Source organism: Alosa sapidissima, chromosome 2 (assembly GCF_018492685.1).
Source record: "Alosa sapidissima isolate fAloSap1 chromosome 2, fAloSap1.pri, whole genome shotgun sequence".
Taxonomy (NCBI): Eukaryota; Metazoa; Chordata; class Actinopteri; order Clupeiformes; family Clupeidae; genus Alosa; species Alosa sapidissima.
In genome coordinates, this window is record NC_055958.1 from 4197415 (window position 1) to 4219002 (window position 21588).

Genomic DNA, 21588 nt, shown 5'->3' on the forward strand with positions numbered 1-21588 from the left:
GCGAAAGTGAACAAAAAACCTTTGAAGAAAGGGAAAAAAGAAGCTTCCGCCATCCACCTGTTACTACTTTGGTAAAAAAAATGGCTATACCATGAAAATGTCCATATTCATGTCCACTAACGTGTTTCTGCATAATTAGTCTACAGTATGTATTTCAGTGGCATAAATCAGGGTGGTGAAAACTGGGTCATAATCTCCCTGACATTAGATGTACAATAGCAACAAAAGAAAAAACATTATTCCATCACTGTCCATCCATCCACCTTGTTGCATTCGTACTTTCCATTGCACCTGCACTTGATGCATCATCCAAAGAATACAGGATAGAACACTGGATTAAAGACATCACATTTCTGTGAAAAGAAATCAACACTAAATGGGTGGCCAGAAAGGCCTGGTTACAAACTCAATTATGTAATACAGTTGATGCTCCACAACTGTGCCCTCCATCCCACAGGCTACACACACACACACACACACACACACACACACATTACTGCCATCTAAGACTTAAAACATGCAGAAGATATAAGCAAATGAAACCGAGAAGCTTTAGCTATGCCTGTATTTCTAAATTAGTAATTTTCTGAAACACCAACTTAGCAATGGCCTTATTTATACAACCAGTCGAATATGTGGCCATTAACGAGTTGAGGTTTTGCCTAATAAAATCATTTCACTGCCTCAACAAAAGGATCAAAGAAAAGACACATTCAATGTGAAAAGGCACATACCAAGTTCTCATGGGTTGCTCTCTACATTCAACAATGCTTCAAGGTAGCCTCTCCCTATGCAATGCTGTGCTGTATGTTGTTGAACTACCATTTCACACAATATCACCCATAAAATGTTGAGTAATGTCTTTCCAAACCTTTCCATTAAAAGGGTGTGGGTGTAAGGATTTCAACTCTCTGACAATGCCACTTTCATGGGGTTAGCATATCAGACATGGGGCTTGTAAAGCTATTCATAATTCCTTTGATCTCACATTAAAGAAGAGAGAGGAGGCTAACATTTTCCACGGATTAAGGTTTTCGGCGGAATGACTGAGAAGTGACTTTTTTTCCGTCTTTTAATTGAAGCTGTCGTGTCCTCATACCCTGGCTTTATGCTAACGCTAATCATTAAAGGATCCACTGAAAGGGACCACAGCTGTAATTACGGGAAAGTGGAAACATGCTAATCTCTCCACGCTTGTATGGAGGGAGAATGAGTATAGTGGCAGGCTCAGCAGTCTCTCTGACAGAAGTGAAGAGCAGACCAATCTGGCTTTGAGCAGTGGAGGAGCCTTGGCCATGCAGGCAGCCTTCAGTGAAGAAAAAGAACATAGAAACCCTGTTCTCTCTCAAGGAGGCTTTCCACATTTTTACATCATTCCACACCACACTTTTTTTTTCTGGTGTTATAAGAAATTTTGTGCCAAGACTGGGTGGCTGACCCTCCTTGTATCAAATTCGTTTAAAATGCTAATATGAGGAAGCATGTTCCTGTCTTCAGAGTGTACAGTTCATTTAAAGTTTACTGATAACTCTTAATGGTGTCACTTATAGCATAATAATGGAGGTGTCAGGACAGTGAAACCTCCATTACAGGAAGCTATTAGCCTATTACACCATTACAAAATGCTCTACCTTCAGTCTTACTGATCATATTATGATTGGACTGCGTAATTGCACCAGAAAACGTACAATGTATACTCACATCCTGTACGGTGAAATTACCTCTTATAAATAGTGTCACATGATTTTCTCAGACTGATATTAAATAGCTGAAATAAAATAAAGAAAATTCTACAAAACAGAAACCCCTGTGCATGCTCAATATAGTGCATGTGTTTTATTTAGAGCAGGCAAGGAGTTTTGCCTGCACATCATTTAAATTCAATCCATAACAAGTAGGCCTAGCCTAATATAAGATGCTATGTTCATGTACACCTCACAGATTAGCCTACAAAGTAGCCAAATGGGTATTAAAGGTAAGACTTATAAAAACCTTAACAGTTCTGATTCATTTTAGTTCTTAGATGCTTGACCGTCACAAAATAAGAACACATTCATATAACATTGTTCAGGGCTAGCTTGGAATAGGCTAGGCTGTGGAATTCATGTGCCACACATTTTCAGGTGAATGTTGTAAAATTAGATTTTAGATTTAGAGTTTTACATAGATCACTTTAGCCTATGTTTACAGTATTATCGAGTGTTTGTATTACAGGTTAATTTAATCTTCATCTCCATGTCAGTTGGGGTTGTCCATCCATTCTAGACTAACCACTGCGTGAACTATGCCTGTGCTGTCTGGTGAGGTTTGGCTGGCACTAGCCTACATCTCTCTTTTCAGCAGTAGGCTAGTGGCTGAGTCATCTCTAACCACATCAGTAACGTTCTGTCCTCCTTTTCTGCCACAACTAAGTAACAAAATAACATTTTACGCGTGACATAAAAAAACACGCTATTTAATCACGTTTAGCACTTTATTATGAGGGAACAGAAGCTAACCCATTTATTTGGTTTAGAAAGCCTTTGCGAAACACATATGTCTGCTTTAAGATTAGAATGCAGTAATTAGCCTAATCTAAAAAAGCGTGGGTACCGCAAAACCAATAAAGTTGCGCTTGAACACGTGGTCGTTTCCTCAATGAAATGATAACTTTCGAGGGTTCAAGGTATCACGTCTCTTCTTTCTGAGAAAAGACAGCAGTTAGCCCATGATGGCAGGCCTATATAATTAATGCAGTATCCAGAATCCTACAATATCTATGTCTGTATTCGAGTTCATCTCATATGTCGCCCCTAGACTGATAAGACTCAACCATAGGCTACTTCCTTCGATGTTGGATTCCCATTCCCGTATTTTTGGCTATTACAGCGGATTTCTATGAGACTGTTTAAGAATTCATTCTATCAAGAAGGACTCATTGCAGTTTATGAGTTTCACTTATTAGCCAGGTCGATCATTTGCTTATTTCGGACGCGAACCACACCGTCGCACTGTTTCTTTTCATTGCGATACTACTCACCCCCTTCTTCCTGAAACGTCCTAGCCCTGCATCATACGTAGGCTACGTAATGAACGTAATGGCGTCATTGCAAATCCATCTTGGGACATGAGACTGAAATGTTCGGCCAGTAGGCTATTCATATCCAGAAGCCTCTTCTTTTTTCTCTCTTCTTTTTAAATACAGGCACACGTCCATAGATGTATACCAGCATTATGTATAATACTATTCGGCTATGTGATGGGGAGGCTGTAAACTGTGGTTGATTAGCCGACTCATTGTTAGCCTACCTCACTCTTTTTGAGGCGAGGCTTTAAAACCTCCAGGCACAATATTCTGTTTTTTTTTTTTTTATTTGTTTGTTTGTTTGTTTCATTTATTTATTTAACTTATCACAGGTTGGCCCAGTCTTAGTTATTCTGATTTCTTCACACTGTGGTGTGAAGATGATTGTAGGCCCTCGGCTACTTGTCTTTTCTTCTTGTCTTCTCTTCCTTACCTCCTTCTCCATTCCATCTCCTTCCTTAGCCGAGAGTGCTAGGATAGCTTAGCTACCTTGATGCCTGTGCCCAATGCCCCAGTAATATCAAGCGTAAGAAATGACACTTGAAATGACAATTTCATATTTATTTTATGTTACACTACCATTACCCTGAATCGTCCTTACTTTCTGTATATATCAGAGTAGACATTATCAACTATAACTTCGTCCAGAAAGCAAAGTCACCAATATTCATTCCTTTATAGTGACTTTGTGGCCCAGTTTTCTCCCTGTTTCTTCTATTAGGAGTTAAATTAGCAAGGCCATGGTTAATGTAATTCCTCAGATCGAACTTCTGCAGTTCAAGCCCATGTTGGCAGCCAGCAGCTGATGGCAATTTAACTCCAGCCAACATCATTCAACATCAAAGCAGCTAATGTAATTTTAGCTTCTCTGAAACACTCTGATAAAGTTGCCACTCAAAATTAAACCCACATCAGAAGGTAAAAGTTCAAATTATTGAACTGAGTGAATAACCAAATTTTAAATGATAAATGGGGCAGAGTAGCCTAATATTATGATTGGTGTTTGTATGTGCACAGGAATAGTCTATCTGTGTGTTTGTGTGTGTGTGTGTGTGTGGGCATGTGTGTGTCAATGTGTGTCTTTGTGCGTGCTTGTGTGTGTGTGTGTGTGTGCATGTGTGTGTGTGTGTGTATGAGTGTGTAAGCCTGTGTGTGTGTGAGTATGTGTGCATTGCGACTGTAAGGAACTGCAAGATTGAGACATACATTTAACTTAGTGTCGCAAAGCTCAAAATGAAACAAATCTCTCATGCTCTGCTAATCATCCTCATCTTCTTTTTCGCGCATGATAATGAATCAGAGTCCTTCAATGAGCGTAAGTCATCTGGGCTCGCATGTACTTTTTATGCACATCGGTAATATTGTTTTATTCACTGTGCTATCAAACGGTTCAATTACAGAAGTGAGTATACTAAGATGGGGACTTAAATGCTTGTGGAGATTATCTTTGATATTGTTCTGTGTCTCCAAATGTGTGCAGTAAATTAGATCTTTCAAAAATTAAATTTGGCTACATTTATTCGAGCAAGGTCATTTTCAAGAGAAATTACAAATTAAAAATTCAATTACACTTCAACAGACATTTCAAGAATCCCATTAACAACAGTCCCTCTTCATCTCTTTAGCTAAAAAAAAGAATAAAGTGGAATTTTTCTTCTTTCAGTCAAAAATACAGTGTTTTCACAATATTGTATCAAAAGTTCCCAAATGTTTGAGTTTCCAGTATCTGGAAAGTGAAGGAAGTAGAACAATTAAAAGAAAATTTAAACATTGCATCATACAATGAATGGTTCCTGATACAATAAATGCTCTTTTTATGTAAAATTTGTTCCATTAATCAATGACAGGATCCTTTTTACTAAAATATATCTATATATTGAGGAACTATAATACTGTACACTACAGTATGAAATAAATAAAATTAGGAAATATAAAATGAGTCACATAAATAAAATGGTATTTTAAATTTAAAACAAATGAAATTTGAACTTGGAAAAAAATCAAAGAACAAAAAAGTAATACTGACAAAAAAGAACATGAAAAATACTGAAAATTGCACAGACATGTAAACTAAAGAACTGTAGCCTAGCTATACTAATACTGACATAGGTACTTCAAAGAACAGGGTGAATAGTTTATTTAATACTGAAGCCGGCGCAAAGAGAACACAAGTAAACTTTGCGTTACACTGTACAAGGATGGCACTTTCAGATACACACAGGTGAGAGGGTTTGCATATAAGGCTTTTCTTTAAAGAAACACAAAAGTGAGGCTCGCAACAACACACCAGACAATGAGCCACACACATCATAGCTTCAAACTCCCTTCCCTGTGATCCCCCAGTCCGTTTAAGACTTCAGACATTTTGAAAACAGGTACAGGTATTTTGTTTAAATAGCATTGTTTCACATAAAAGTCAGAAGGAGGCCCAAGATGTGTGGTTGGTCTGGCAACAGGGGGGCATAACCAAGGACATCACAATAAGTGGTAGACACAATATAACACTAGCGCACTGCTACTGTGCCCTTAGACACGTTATAGACGTGTACATGTAGGCAACGCATTTTTTTCTAATATGTTTTTTGTAGTGATTTAACAGACAGAGTGCAATTTTCCTGGCTTGTGCTATACACACAATGGAACACAGGGGTTTAGGACATCAGCACCACACGACTTTCAGGCGCTTATACTGTACATAAAAAAGAACTTCATTTTATTAATTCATAATGATGAACATTATTACTTATACTTTGCATAATACGGATTCTTAAACAATCCCACCCAGCCTGGCAATTCGAAATTTGTCTATCTCGGACGCACGACTTGTTTGCATCGTATCAAGCCTCAGGCACACACTTGAACAACTCAACCACAGCAGTGTGTTTTTGTTTGTTTTGTTTTGTTGTTGTTGTTGTTGTTGTTGTTGCTGTTGTTTTAAAACAAAGCTGGCTTCAAGTTTGCCGCTGGAGTCAAAGAAGGAAACCAAGCACATAAGCGTGTGAAAAAAGAGAGAAAAGGAAATGAACGCTGGAAGCTTTTATCCAAAATGCAGTAGTTAATCAGCATCCTCGTCCTTCTCCTCATCCGGGTCTGACTTGCTCTCTGTTTTCCTTCGCGGCGAGTCCTTCTCATCCGGACCCGTCATCTCTCCGATCTCTCCGCCCTCGTCTTTCATCGGGCTCTTCCTCTCAAACCCTTCCCCTTCCTCCTCCTCGGCCTCCATCCCCTCCTCCCGCCGCCTGTCCATCACCTCCCTGTAGGCCCCGGACTCCACCTCCCTGTAGGCCCCGGACTCCACCTCCCTGGTGGGCCCGCTTCCCTCAGATCCGTCCCTCAGAATGGTGCCCCCCCGGCCACCTGCTGCCGCATCCTCCACCTGGTCCTCGGGGTCGGAGTAGCCCAGGGGCCCGAGGCCCTGCAGGTAGGCCCTGCGCATCAGCAGTTCGGTGGGCTCCAGCGGCGTGCTCTTGTCCCGCACCTCCCTCTCCGCGGCCTCACGCTCCTCGGCCTCGCGCTTGCAGTAGGAGTAGCGGTGGTTCATGTGCTGCGAGTAAGAACCGGAGTGAGAGAAGCGCTTGCCGCACTTGTCGCACTGATAGGGCTTCTCTCCCGAGTGCAGGCGCGAGTGTTCGATGAGGTGGTGCTTGTGTTTGAACGCCTTCTTGCAGATCTGGCACTGGTGAGGCCGCTTTCCTGCAGACACACAAGACACACAGGGGCCGGCGGGTTAATGCTCTGCTACACTCTTCTCCCAAAACAAATAATATAAACCTCTAATAAAACCTCTGGCTTACAAGTATTAACATTATTCCTATACACAACCATTTTAACATGTTCAGAATATCTATAATTGTTAATTAAATGACTGTGTACTCTTCGGAGCCTGACTTAAAAAGACAAATTAGGCCTGTGCTATTTAAAATACATTTTGTGGTATATCACTGCACAATAACATCATCAAAATGACAGCACAGTAGGATAAGTATACACTTATGTAGGTATTTCAGATGAGTCAGCACTGGTCTTACATTGTTATTCTTTCATTAACAGCCTCCATCCTGAATTTCAGGCCTTATTTAGATTTGCCACAGAGAACCCTAATAGGAGGCTAGACTAAGTGACAATCCCAGCGTTCTATTCTGAGGTCGTCTGTGACTGTGTTGAATGCAGCCAGTGAGATCAGGTGATTAGCACACCGCGTGGCACAAGGTGAAACTGAGGCGGGCTGCATCGTACACGGCGTGCAAGCTTAATGACATCATGCGTCCAGATTAAAAATGCTTGGTTAAGTCACTCTCCTTGTGACAGTGTGACGTGTAAAATGATCTGATCTCGCTCTGTACCCATCACACACACACACACACACACACACACACACACACAGAAATACACACAAACACATGTACACAAACTATAAATATACAGTGTACATTTTCAAACACTGCTTTCTCTGCTTCTCTGTCCCCTCAGCCCATAAGAGATTCATTGGATCTCTATGTGGCTGTGGACATGAGGTTTAGTCCAAGGAGGTATTGTAGTGTAGTAGGGTTTTTGTCATCTGCCTTGTCCCTATCTAAATATATTAACCCCCTGTAGACACGCACACAGGCACACAAGCTTGAGCGCAGATGCGCAGAGAGATGAATGTGTGTACTGTATTCTTGGACCACAGATAGCCGAGGAATGCCTGCGACGACTTCCATAGCTGTCATTTTCGAGATGACCCCCCCCCCCCCCCCCAACCAACCAACACCACCTCCTCATTCCCCTTAAGCCTCCCCCCATCAAGTTCAAAAATAGACTAGACAGCGGATTCCTCGCCATGCATTCCTGTACCGAGGAATGTGGCCTAGGGATGATGCAAGCTAGTGAAAGAGAGGAGTCCCCATGAAGGAGGCGAGGTGGGGGGGGGGGGGGGGGGGGGGGTGCGGTCAGGGACGGGAGGGGAGAGGATGCAGGGAGTGGGAGTGCTCACGTCGTCGCAGAGAAATGCCACACACAGACACACACATTAGTCTCTCATGCACCTGGCTCTTTGTGGTATGTTGCTGTGCTGACTGACAACCCTTTTCTGCTGTCGTATCAATGATTTTGTTGTGGTTAAGAAATATGTGGTTCCCAACTATCTGGACTACTTGGACTACTATCTGGACCCAATATGCAATATATTTACCATAGATTTAATGTTATAGTTAAATTATTGCATTTGTATTGGTATTAGGATAATACTCTAAATATACGCACTAATATGAAAACAGTTTTGTGCGCATAAAACTGACCGTATTCATATTTTAAGAACTTTTAATTTAATTATTTCACAACACGAATCATAGTTACACTAACGCCTGTCAAAAAGAAAGAAACATGTTAAAGGTTATACAAATGAGAAAGTGCATGGATGGAGAATAGGGGCAGGTGAGGATATGGGAAAGCAACAAAAAAATAAAATAACGGCAAAAAAACAGATGGATAAACCAACAAAAACCAATGTGGATTGGGAGGGGGGTCACAAGTGGGTAATGAAGGGAGGGGGGGGGGGGGTAAAAAAAGAAGTGTCTGAACTTTATATACCTGTGTGCTCATATTTGTGTCTTAGGAGGGAACTGGTCTTCTGGAATGTTTTGTCGCACAAGTCACACGCGTACATACCACTTTCTGTCTTCTTAATCTTCTTCCGTGAGAGCAGCGAGTCGCTGTCTGTCAGGTCCTCCAGGCCTGACAGATAGTCCGCTGTACCATCCAGGAGCTCCCCCTGTGTGCAGAGCAAAGCAGATTTTTATTTTGTCTTCGTTCAATACTTTTGGTAAGCCACACCTGTCACCTAGGCGTAGACACCTTCTGCTCCCCATGTTTGATCCCAAGTCTGGACAGAGCTTATCTCCGCGAAACCTGTGTAAGACCCTTATCGTCAGGAGACGTCTAAAAGGGGGAACATATGGGCTTTTTGCAGCAGAGCGGTGGATTTTGCAAAAAAGCGAGGAAGACACCTCTTTAGGTAAATTGGTTTGCTAATCTCATCAGTTTGGTCTTTTTCGGCCATTTAGGTTAAAGGAAAATCACACAATTTATTTCAACTCATTTCTTGTAATGTAAGATAAAAACAACCATTCGATGTATAGTATATCACAGTCATATTCATTTGAAAACTACAGACCACTTTGTGGAAATAGTTAATAGATGTTTTTTTTTTTTTTTACCTGGAAGCCAGGCTTCCGTTGGTACTTCCTTCGTTGCTGCATTTCTGCGAATGTGGCTGCCCCAGCAGCATAAGTGTAAGCCATATGTGGCAGGAAGCTCATAGGGTCCAGTCCTGGATAATGCCTCAGCCCTGGGATGCTAGCCTGGGCTGGAGGCATGAAGGTTGGAGGCGGAAATGCCCCGTGAGGCGGGAGCGACGTGTACATGTGCCCCCCACCAAAAGGGTTGATTCCAAAGATGGGGCTGGAACTCTTCTCCTGCTGGCTCTCGTTGTTCCCCATGGCATTGGTGTTGGACCCGTGGAACTCCTTCTTGATGTGGGCCAAGTCCAGAGGCTCAGTGCCCTGTTCGTGTTTTAGGGGTTCGCTGTTGCGCTCAATGGCGAAACCATTCAGCTTGAGCTTTCGTTCGGCCTTGAGGTCCCTTATGTGTTTTGGCAAAGACAAATCCAGTGGTTCGCCGTGGGCGTCTTCGGAGGCAAGACTGTTTGGAGTGTAAGAGCTACTGTGTGAGTTTTTCGAGGATGTCGACGAGAGGTTCAGAGGGGAAGAGGTGTCACTTCTCAAGTGGTCCATGGAGTCGAGTGGTTTCTCTCCCATCTGCCTCATGCCTGTAAACTGGTGGGGTTTGCTTAGTCTGTGTCCAGAGTCCCCATTCCTCTGGTGCTCTGAAACGGTCTCCCCGTACTGAGCGAGGGAAATGGGGGATCGGGCAAGTGCTGACTCCTGGGCCAAGCCGTGGTTGCTGTCAACACTGCTTCGCTCTGGAGGAGGCGACCTCTTTCTGGACGCCGTTTGGTGTGTCTGGGCCTTCCACTGGGCGAACCACTCTTTGACGAACTCCTGAGGGAGGCCCACGGCGATGGAGATCTTGAGCAACTCCTCGGAGTTCGGCTCCGTGTTCATGGCGAAGTAGGCTTTCAGCACGGACACGTGGTCCTTGAAGAGGTTGATGGGGCTGGTGGCTCCTCGCTCGGACAGGGCCGACGAAATCATCATGGCCTGCTGCTCGGAACTAAACAGCCCTCGGTGGCTTGGAGTAAGACTTTCGTTTGGCTTTAGGGCGGCCTTGATCTCCTCATTCATCTTGCACAGGTACCGCTCGTGTTGGTGCAGGGGAATGGGCCCTTGGAAGGTCTCCTTGCAGAACTGGCAGGAGAAGGGTACATACTGTCCGTTCCTCTCTTGACCCTTGTCCTCAGTGCCATGGTTGGGTTTCTCCTTCTTGATGTCCACCACCCGCCTCTTGGAGTCCTCAGTGAGACTCTGGAGGCAGGCTTTGGCCTCGTTGACCTTTTCCAGGGTGTAGTCTATAATGCTTTTCGTGGGGCTGTTGTGACCTACCCCGGGGAAGCCCGCTCGGGGTGAGGCCAATGCCAGCTTCTGCTCCTCCATCTGAGCCCCCATCTCCTTCATGTAGGCCCTCAGCTTGGAGATGTCATCAGGGTTGCCGTCCAGCTTTTGCCGGCAGACGGTGTTGTCGACGATTTGGAGGACCTTCTGCACCTCGCTCAGGTTGTTTCCCATCATGGAGTAGCTCATGAGCTGGGACTCCAGCCCCATGCCGAGGTGCAGAGGGTTCTGGGCGGACCCGTGCATTCCGAGGGGGCTCCCGCCTCGGCCACTTCCATTGACAAAGGCACCCGGACCTCCAAACTCCTGCTGGGTGGCCATCATGAGCCGGTACTCGTTGAAGTCCAACGGCTCCGCTTTGATGTCAGCATGGCTGGACGGGTCCGACATGCCCATGGATCGCCCGCTCTCCAGTTTGTGGCGGAGCTGCGCCAAGGCAGGGCTGCCTGGCGAGGAGGCGGCGGAGTTGGGCGAGGAGCCTGGCTTGGTGCCCACGCCGTTGCGCACGCGGCCGTTGATGGCGATCAGGCCGATGCACTTCTTGCTGCTGATGTGGGAGCTGTAGGAGCCAGAGTGGGAGAAGCGCTTCTTGCAGTTGGAGCATTCGTACGGCTTCTCACCTGGGGAAAAGAAAGAGGTACGCTATTTTCACTTGTGTTTCAAAAACACAACACCTGATTTCATTTCATAATAAACTAATTTATTTTAGGACACACACAAACAAGTGTTGCTGTTAGTATGCATTTCTTTCGAATTTAAAAAAAAAATTCTTCCAGTACAATTGTACACTTTACAATTTATGAAATATAGCACTTTTTGTGTCTTAATTAATAACTGACAACATTTGAACCTACCACTATGAATTCGGAGATGCTCCTTCAGATGATGTTTGTATTTGAACGCCTTGCCACACTCAGTGCATTTGAACTTTCGGTTGGTGGCTGCTTCGTTCAGTATCGGGGGCTGTGGAAGAGACAAGGGAAATTGTGGACATGAGTACAAATCAAATATCTCTAAGTTTTGCCCCATCATACGTCCACCATGGAGATAAGTGCATATGACCAAAAGAACTACAGAAAATAAAAATCCATTTCTGCTTCTTTGGACTGAGATCACTGTACAGAACATAACAAATGTGGGCTGAATCTGTTCAAAGGTCTTTGTGCCTTTTCAGAATTTAAAATTCAAATGAATCCACCCAAGTGAAGTGATACACCGTGTATGTGAGTGTATCCACCCTACGCTAAACAAAGGTCTTGGAGTGTGGGTGGGATTAGGCCACATTTAATGGTCAAAATTGTCTTTTGTGAGAGAAGGAGGCATATTGTTCAGTGCCAAATGTTTTTGTTGTGTATGTGTGTGTGCTGCTACCCTGATATGCATAGCTAGTCCAAATCCCATTACAACAATGTTATCTACGTTATCATTGGCATTATCTAGTTTCCACTGTTAGCAGCCGTGTGAGATATAGGAGGGAAGATGTGTGGAAATGTGGAACATTTCATGAACTCTCACACATGGTTTCATGTTAGAAACAGCACCACGCTACCTCGAAATGTGACCAGGAAAAAAGAAAAACATAAGTGTGAGGCGCTGAGTAAACTCCTACGGGCCTTTTGAGGAAAACCCCCTCAGAGCAAATAAACAAACACTTTAAGTCATCTGAGGATTAGGATACTTTAGATCACAGGAGGAAAGGCCATCTGCTCGCGTTTAAGTCTGTCTGAAGGTGTGTGCGTGTGTGTGTGTGTCTGTATGTGTGTGTGTGTGTGTGTGTGTGTGTGTGTGTGTGTGTGTGTGTGAGAGAGAGAAAGAGAGAGAGATAGGGAGAGAATGAGAGAGAATGGAAGTGCGTGGGTGGGAGGGAGGGGTACGCTGTTCGGGTGAAAGCTCGATATTCATGTTTTTAAAATCAACAAAGAGTGTTCTACCTCCATCGAATCACAAATCCCCTACATCACAAAACATGAACTAGGTCTCCAAAGCAATGCCATACATTAGGGCATGACTACTCCCCCCTACCCCCACAGTAAGGCTAAAGTGATCAGGTCCAACATTTCACAAAAAAAAACATCCTTACACCTTATTTGCATTTTTTGTGCATCTGCTCTTTTCTGGTGACAGCTGATGCAAGGAAACAGGGCCGATTTAAGGAACTCGCTGTGCTAACTCTCATCCCACACAGGAAGCCCTATAGGTGGGGGCTCCGAGGAAGACTACGCTGTGCAGCTGTGGATTCAGAGCGACTGAGAGAACGGGATTCAACAGGGGCTCACAGGAAGCTAGCGTGGGCCAAAGGGAGGACTTCTTTTGTGCTCCTGGGGAGATGACTCTCTCAATCTATTTAGCTACCACTGTAAAAATATTTAAAATTACTGATGGGAATTCGTTGTGGGGTCTATCTTGTCGAAAGGACAGAGAGTATGGATGTAAAACGATTTATGTGGAGCAAAGGAGTATTGGGGCATGCCAGCCCTGACGTACTGTAGCCAGTGTGAAACATATGGTTTCTGTGACTAACTAGGTCACTCAAATTAAAAAAAAAAAAAATGTCAATGCATATGGTTCACCCACAACCTTTTTCTTTTGCAAGTAGATAAAAATTGAAAGTGGGTGGCAACTGCCTGGATGATGGAAAAAAAGGAAAGAGGTGGATAAAAAAAAGGAAAGGATATACTGTCTCACCTGGTCTCGAGCTGGCTTGTGGGTGGCCATATGGCGTTCCAGCTGTGTGCGGTAGGCAAATGTCTCGCTGCACAGGGGGCATGGGAAGCTCTCCTCGTTCTTCTCATGGCGGTACTTGATGTGCTCCTTAAGAGACGTCAGCCGCTTGTAGCCACGGTCACAGTAAGGGCAGGTCAGCAGCTGGGCAAAGTCGTCTGGCGTCCGGGGTGTCAGGTCTGACCAGGGGGGGGGGGGGGGGGGGTACAGGGAAAAGCAAGTGGTCAGAGGGTCAGCAACTGGTCGTTTGGGTATAATGGGAGAAATGCCCAGCCGAAGGTGCTGTGTAACACAGTGTAATGTTGCAATCTGCTCCACAGAGAGCTGCGGACATCTGTGCATGACTTGTGTAGTAAGACATGCATGCACGCACACAGACACGACACACACACACACTCACACACACTCACACACATGTGCATTCATTCCCAATGACATTTTACTCAGATGGAGAAGAATGAATGGCTCTACTAGTAGCTTACTGACTAATCTAAAACCAGACTGAAAGTGGAGATATCGTTTCACAAAAACAAGAGAAAACTGTGAGAGAAAAGAATAAGTGCTCTAACCATTTTCGTTCTCGTCCTGCCCGTTGGCCTCGGGAGTGCCCAGACGGGTGACCTCCTCCGGGGCTTCTGGGTAAATGATGGCCGTGTCGCCACGCTGCAGGTATTCAGCAATGCTGGCCGCATGGCCCACACTCTCCTCCAGCTTCCGCTTTGAAAAGAAGCTCTCCAGCTCCGAGGGGCCATCGCCCTTCACTACACAAGAGGAAGAAGAGGACAGAGAAAAAGAGGGAGATGTATAAATTGATGAAGTGATCACTCTGTGGTCCTTCGACTCTTTCTCTTCTGCTGGTGTGTGCGTGTGTGTTTGTGTGTGTGTGTGTAGGGGGGAACCTTGTGTGACAGTCTGCCATCAGGAAATCTGTTCTTGTAAATGTGATAGAGGAGGAAGCTGCCCATTAAGACTCTACTTAAGAATGGAAGTATGCATTTAAGTTGGGGGGTAATGGCCACTGCGAAGACGAATAGGAGTCAATTTGGTCATCAAGCGCCCTTTAAGTATCCTCTTGCAGGGTGGAAAAAAGCTTAAAACATTTTTCTGTGTAATGGATAATTGGTTTATGTTGCAATTAGATTTTCTAGAAGTTACTGATCTCACTTTGTACAGCACAACAGCCACTCACAGGCCCGAGCTGGATAATGAAGCTAAGGGTTTGTTTGACAGCAAGAATTCAACACAGTCAGACATGGTCTAATGCATCCTTTCTTCTTCCGATTTACTTAAAAAATTCAATAGAAATTTCTCAACTTCAGTCAGTGCAATATCCGTGAGCTTACAGTGTTGTGGAAACTAACTCTTGTATGAGAAGAGATCTGGCCAGTTTGACAAATCTTCACTTTTCTTGACCTTCACTTTTCTTTTTAAAGATGCTCAAGATATTTATCACACCAGATATGAAAGCTGTTTTGAGTTGTTCTGTCATTAAAAACCTTGGAGTTGCGAAGAAACAGAAACCCATGGGCAAGAAAATAAACATTTCATTGTCTCATTGTAAACCAATTTAAAAGTACATGAACTGAACAAATCTGATTTGGTACAAAACTCGATTTTGTGGCAAAATGTGATTTGCGGTGCACTCTCCCTCAACTTACAAATGTTTACTTTCCATCTCCCCTGACACGCGTGAGGGTGAATAATCACAAATGCCTGTGTGTGTGTGTGTGTGTGTGTGTTCCTGAGTAATTGTGTGTGGCTGCACATGAGAACAACTGAGAGTATCTCATTATGTGATTAGTGTAAATTAAATGCTGCAACAAACCCACCTAGCATAATTATATGAAATGTACTGAGATTCAGCAAAAGTAGGTGAAGGAGTGAGATACACAAAACACCAGTAGTTTCATACATTCACTCACTTGTTAAATATGCTTATGTGATAACAGTGATGTACTCTATCACCTAGACGATAATCAAGCCTCCTAAATCTCTCTCTCTTTTTCTCTCTCAAGCTTCTCAAGCATAGATGAAAAATGATGAAAGTAAAAGGTTACTGATCTTTATTAACCTGCATGGAAGTAAGGAAACGAGTTCATTCTGGAGTTTGACGTACCTGAACCATTGCCAACTCCATGGAGAGACACCTCTGGGCTCAAAGGGTTGTATTCTTCTTTTCTCTCCTCTGAAAAAATAAAAAAAATAAATGAAGGATGATGATCAATATCACTGCATAATGTTGCACAAAGATATTACAGTCTCCTCAGTATGCTATCCTCTCTGGCAAGAAATTGTAAAAAATGGCATACTCTGACAATCAGAAAACAGCTAATACATTTCTGCAGTGTTTAAGCCATGAGACATTACTGTCAGCAGAGCATAAATGGCAAATGTCAAGGACTTATTTATTAGTATTTACTTTCATTTACTAGGCTATTTTGTAAGATAGATTAACCATTAAGTTCTCCTTCCTTACAGATACACAAAATGCACACACACACACACACACACACACATACACACATACACACACACACACACACACACATACACACACACACACACACACACACACACACACACACACACACACACAAACACACACAAATCTGGCAATTACGGAGTAGTATTGGATTCATGGGGGTGACCCTCTGACCTCGGGAAGGATATGCGGGACATAAATATTTAAATGGACGGCAACACACGAGGACAATTGACTCCTGGTCCGCCCACCCCTTCCCTCTCACGGCTGCCCTGAAGAATCAAATCAAGGTATTTCCGAGTGGAAGGGGAGAGGGGGGCTACAGGAGTCTGCTCATATACTGCCTCTGTTGTGTTTGTGCCTCCAGGACTCCCACATGTGACTTCTCCTGGGCAGTCACAAGTATCATAAGCTGCTCTTTCCAAAAGAGAGTAAGGAGAGGGCTGGTGTGTGTGTGGGTGGGGGAGGGGGGGTATAGCACCCCTCCCATGACACAAAAGGAAGAAAACAAAAGTATGAGGATTTCTTTTTTGTTTGTTTGCTTTTCTTCTGTCCATTGCAGTCATTCTCTCCATTCTTTTCACTTTTTCATGCTTTTTTCTCCTGTTTCTGCGATATTTCAAAACTGTGCTCAACTTCCTAATTGTCCAAGTGTGACAAATACTGTACAGGCAGTCAGTGTTGCATTTGAAGTGCTCTCAATGGCCACCAGAGACCTCCCTCCATGCATTAGAGAGAGCGAGAGACTTTTTTCAGATGGCATATGAAAAAAAAATCTGTAAAGATCCATTCAAATGCGAGCCCATTCAAATTCACATCGACTGCTTCAAATTGAGTTCATCAACAGTGAAAAGGGACCCTGTTATTTTTCAAAGTTTCAGTTTTGCAAAAGTTCTGAGAGAAACAATTCAATCACAAGCCGAGGACTTGCCTCGGCATCAACAGCTTTGAGTGAAACCTTCTGTGCCATACTGATAAAACTGCAATGCCATCAGCCAAAACAGGCAGCTCTCCCGGGCTATGAGAAATGAAAAGCAATACATTTTCCCAAGTGGAGGGGGGGGGGGGGGGGGCGACTTTGCTCGACTTTCCAAACATTTGTACTGGGACATTTGAGGGTTACACTAAGGACACAAGAATGACGGTGGTTCCTTTTTCCAAAAATTGTTTGGTTCCCCTGTCAACTCATCTTCTTCACCAGAAACAACCTGCTGATAACTAGTAGTTGGCATTTTAGCCTATTTTGCATGAGTCACATTCCTAGAAAGGCATACAATTCACTGATCTTTCAGTTCTGCTCGCAATACTCTCATTTTGATCCTTTTGACTCCTTGTTCTCTCTTTTAGGTAAAACAGAAGAAGTAGATTGTGTTCTTTCAGATTCATATTATGGTTTCAGAAGTATGTTGGCTATACTTCAATTAGGCCTTGTTCAGGCAGTAGTCGGTTGAAAAGGCATTGCAAAAACCTTGACTTCTTCAAAAATAACACAGAAACAGTCCAGCACTTTAGGGCTGTAAGTTTATAGCTTCTAGTTGAACATTTGGGGACTCATCAGTCACGGGGCTTATGTGGTTTGAAGAATAAACTTAGGGAAAGGTTGGGGTACAACCTAAGGACTTTGCTTGATTAAAATCATTCAGACTGTGAACTTAAAAAGACATCAACTGCCAAGACCTCCGCAAATACCGGATATATTCCAGTGTTCAGTTTCATCTGATTAACTTGGAGGTGCAACAATGAATAACAACTCGCTCAAGGGTTGGTTGGGTCGAGGGTGAAATTTAACCCAAGGCCCTTCTCTGGTGCCACCACAAAGTCTACACCTTATCCGTGAACGTGCTGTTCATCAATATAAATACATTTTATCCATTTCCAAATTATACTTTCCATTTCTTTCATTTCAATTACAGAATTCTGCATTTTGCTGTAGCCATAAAGTGTGTCTCTTACAAGAGCCCAGATTTTGTACTGAGGGCGGAGCACGTCCTACCCACCCACGCACCAGCTGACCACAGACTGCCAGCGCTGGCCTGGTAATACTGGATGTGCCCCATCTGGTCCACGCGTGTCCAAAAAGTCTGAACCCGCCAAGCGGTCTCACAGCGAGCATCAATACGCACAAAGTTCTTTTAACCGCACTTTGCCTCTGGGTCTGCTCCCATTTGAAAGGCTCAATCATATTTCCCAGATGAGTCGGGTATGCGTGTGTGTGTGTGTGTGTGTGTGTGTGTGTGTGTGTATGTGTGTGTGTGTGTGTGTGTCTGTATGCCCATGTGTGCGTGTGTGTCTGTGTGTGTGTCTGCATGTGTGTGTGGCCATGTCATTAGTGGTGACAAATTGTCCAGTGCTGGTCGTTTTTTAAAACAGTGGGACTCGCCCGAATCCTCCATCCACTTTGTACGTGTCAAACGCGTCCCCGGAACTGCGGCCCTATTATGCATGTAAATGGCTATCATGGATGCTAAAAATTTCATTTAATGCCATTAATGACTGCTTCAGCGGGGCACAGACTCCCTCTTAATGAAGCCGCTCAAATCCTAATTAAAAGTATTTGTCTAGTCTCAGTGACTGTGGCCGTCCTGTCATCGGAGTTGATCACCCCTGGCGTGGTGACGGGGACAAAGAGACATGGAGCGACACAGAGGAAATAAAGGGGACCCGCACTGCGCAACACTAATCACAGAATGGACACGTACAATGGAACTAGTTCACTAGTTCACTACTCAACTGTTTTTTTGATAACAGAAATGTAAGAAGCCCTAATTCTTGCATTTTTGCGGCCAAAGTAGGGAGTCAAGGTGCACATTTTACAGGTGCTGTATGCGTCTAGATATCTACACAATAGGTTGAATATGAGTTCAAATGCAGGGAGAGGGAGGGAGAAAGAGAAACGGTTCTAGGCAGAGGAGGGTGGAACATGAGACTCACTGCAAGAGAGAGAGCAGTGGTGAGACTTCTTCACTGTGACACACCCAAATTCACAACTACGTTATCATTCAACGACTTGTTCTTATCACTAATGAAAAAAAGTGCCGGGTCTTTCCCTCTAGTTACCGTCAGATAGCCAGTGTAAAAGACCTTGCCTGAGTGAAATGGCCCACGTCGGAGGGTTTTTATCTGTCCTACTCCTAGCGTTGTGGCCGTTATTCCTGAAGTTGTGCCCTATTTAAAGGACTAACATGCTGGAGATCATATGACAGGTGCTTTTGTCCCGTCACATCATCTTAAACATCAAGTTATTTTTAATGTGCGCCTGCAGATAACAGGCAAGGCCATTTTTGAACCTTGCTGCCTCACCCTCTAAATATATCTTCACCTTCAAGATGTTGCGACACCCCCCCCCGCAACATAGTGGAAGGGCACTTACCAGTACCATTGATGTCACCAGGATGGCGCCAGACATGGTTGCCCGGGCCATCTCTGGCGTCGATCTCCTCGTTGCCACGGCAGGACAGCAGGGCGTGGCCCACCCGTGGCGACGCCTCTCGGCTGGGCACTCCCGCCGGACTGCCCTCACCCTCCGACGCCAGCAGCCTGTCCTCCTCGTCCGACTCAGACCCGGCCTCCACCACATTCTCATAGTTCAGCACTGTGGTCAAAACACAAAAATAAAGACAGCTTTGGTTATTTTTTTTAATATATAAATACAAGGCAATAATGATGTTCAAGACTGAATATTTCAGTACAGAACTCATTTGTAAAATTCAGTAGCAAAATATGAGAATTTATCTTTTAAAATGTAAATCAAATAAAACAACTTTATTTAATTGTAGTTTAATTTATTTTTGTTCAATTTCACGGGTGCAATTTGCTAAAATGCCGTGTTAGAGAGTATTTATTTCCATCAGTCACACCTTAGACGCAGTCTCAAAAAACTGAAACAACTCCGAAAGCTTCTGAAATACTATACCAAGCCAGACCAAGTCATTCTTAAACCATCACTCAGAACAGAACAAATGTACTATTAGGCTTAGTGGGACTGGTGGGCAGACCAAAGGGCATGAAAAAAGGGAAAATATTTGACTATAAAGTTATGACATCATGGGAACAGCCGTAGAGGAAGTGGGGTCGACAGGACAACGAGCACCAATTTTCAGGTTCATTTTGAGTGCTGTGTATGCCTAATAAAGCAATCTTTCGCTTTGCTATCGAGCACCTTATCTCTCGAGACAGCTGCCAACTGGAAAAGGCAGTGGGAAGTGGCTCAAATGGTGCGATTTGAGACCTAATTGCTTGTTCTTGAGAGAATTTCGGCTTGGGAAAACTTTTTTTTTTTTTTTTTGAGCATTTCGACAAATTAACCTTTCGAAGGGTCTGCTCATTTGGCCCGTCTCAGCGCTCATGCTCGTGTTTTACACACACAAAATGGTTCCAGTCGTCCTCAGACAACATACCAGCGATGAATTCATTTTTTTTTTTTTAAACCAGGTTCCCAGGGATCGCGGATCCCGTAAGACCTGCTATTTTCTTTCCTCTCTCCCTCCTCCCTGGAGGACGTGGGGGGATTAGCCTGCACATAACTGATCATAATATGATCTTTGTCTGATCAGCGGCTGTGCATTTGCCTCAGCAGACAACTGCACAACAGGTGCAAATTAAAAGGGGAACCATTGCAGGGGTACAAGGGCGAGCAAAATGTGCTGACCCTGGCTGAATACCAAGGGAGGAGAGGACGGGGCCGAGGGGCGTGGGACAAAAACCTTTCTTACTGAGAGGTGTGACCACAAGGATTATTTAGTGTGGGCTCCGGACCGAGTAATGCCTGTGTGTGTGTATGTGTGTGTGGGTGTGTGTGTGTGTGTGTGTGTGTGTGTGTGTGTGTGTGTGTGTGTGTGTGTGTGTGTGTGGGTGTGTGTGTGTGTGCATATGAAAAAAGGGAACAAACTGAAGAGAGACATGAAGAGAGAAGTGGAGAGAAGTAAGATGTGAAAACTCGCTGTGTGGTCTGGATATACCTTGGACCAGAATGCAACTTTTATCCCTCCCCCTCCTCTTCCCTCCCTCTCTCTCCCTCTGTCTCCCTCTCCCTCCCTCTCTCTCCCTCCCTCTCCCTCCCTCTCTCTCCCTCTCTCTTCCCTCCCTTCCTCCCTCTCACTCCCTCACTCACGCCAACATAATAACCAGCTACCAACCACTCAAAAAAAGACACACGTAATTTTTGAAGATGCTTGGTATGTTAGCACATATAGGAAAATGGTGGTTAGCTCTAAAAAAAATGTAAAAAAAAATGTCTGCCAGGAGCTTGGGGCACAGGGGACATATGAGTCAAACCCAGAGCAGTGCAGTGCTTTCCTGCAAGGGAGGGGGAGTGGGAGGGGGAGGGGGGAAGAAGTGGGAGTGCGGAGACTGAGGTGAGGGAACTGAATATTAATAACCACACTACTCTCTGAGTCGCTCTGACTCAGGCACCGGCCTTGAAACAATCCCACACACCCCGTTGACGGACACACGGAACGAGACACCTACGTTTTGTTTGGCTCTTAATTGTGTACTTATGTACATTTCAGTTCGGTTGTTTTTGATTTTTTTTGTTTTGCTTGCAATCAACCTGTTATGTGAGCAACCTTAATACCACAGATCTTATGATAATATGTTCCACTGATACTTCCACATTTCCACACCACGCAAACATGCTTACATGTCACGCAAACATGCTTACATGTCAAGGATGGTTGAAGAGAAAGGGAATGTAGAAAGGGACAAATGCCTTCACTTCTGCCAACACATGCACACACATACACACTTACACAACCATTATGCACATATAA

General features: G+C 44.1%; 2 protein-coding genes across 7 annotated transcripts in view; both read right to left on the bottom strand.

Moving 5' to 3' along the window:
* Positions 1–3093, bottom strand: part of gtdc1 (glycosyltransferase-like domain containing 1) — a 32884-nt gene extending 29791 nt beyond the window's left edge. For 2 of the 3 annotated variants that reach the window (XM_042073898.1, XM_042073892.1), the window contains exon 1: positions 3020–3093. The gene's annotated coding sequence lies outside the window, so the exon portion shown is untranslated. The remainder of the gene's footprint in view (positions 1–3019) is intronic. The other variant, XM_042073941.1, reaches the window with a different exon arrangement.
* Positions 3094–4564: 1471 nt separating this feature from the next.
* Positions 4565–21588, bottom strand: part of zeb2a (zinc finger E-box binding homeobox 2a) — a 52662-nt gene continuing 35638 nt past the window's right edge. For 3 of the 4 annotated variants that reach the window (XM_042073367.1, XM_042073374.1, XM_042073383.1), the window contains 8 exons: positions 19188–19409; positions 15452–15520; positions 13905–14096; positions 13300–13514; positions 11469–11577; positions 9262–11234; positions 8636–8816; positions 4565–6757 (listed from right to left, as the gene is read on the bottom strand). In XM_042073367.1, the coding sequence (XP_041929301.1) occupies positions 6120–6757; positions 8636–8816; positions 9262–11234; positions 11469–11577; positions 13300–13514; positions 13905–14096; positions 15452–15520; positions 19188–19409 (3599 nt within the window). In that variant the 3' untranslated portion in view covers positions 4565–6119. The remainder of the gene's footprint in view (positions 6758–8635; positions 8817–9261; positions 11235–11468; positions 11578–13299; positions 13515–13904; positions 14097–15451; positions 15521–19187; positions 19410–21588) is intronic. The other variant, XM_042073391.1, reaches the window with a different exon arrangement.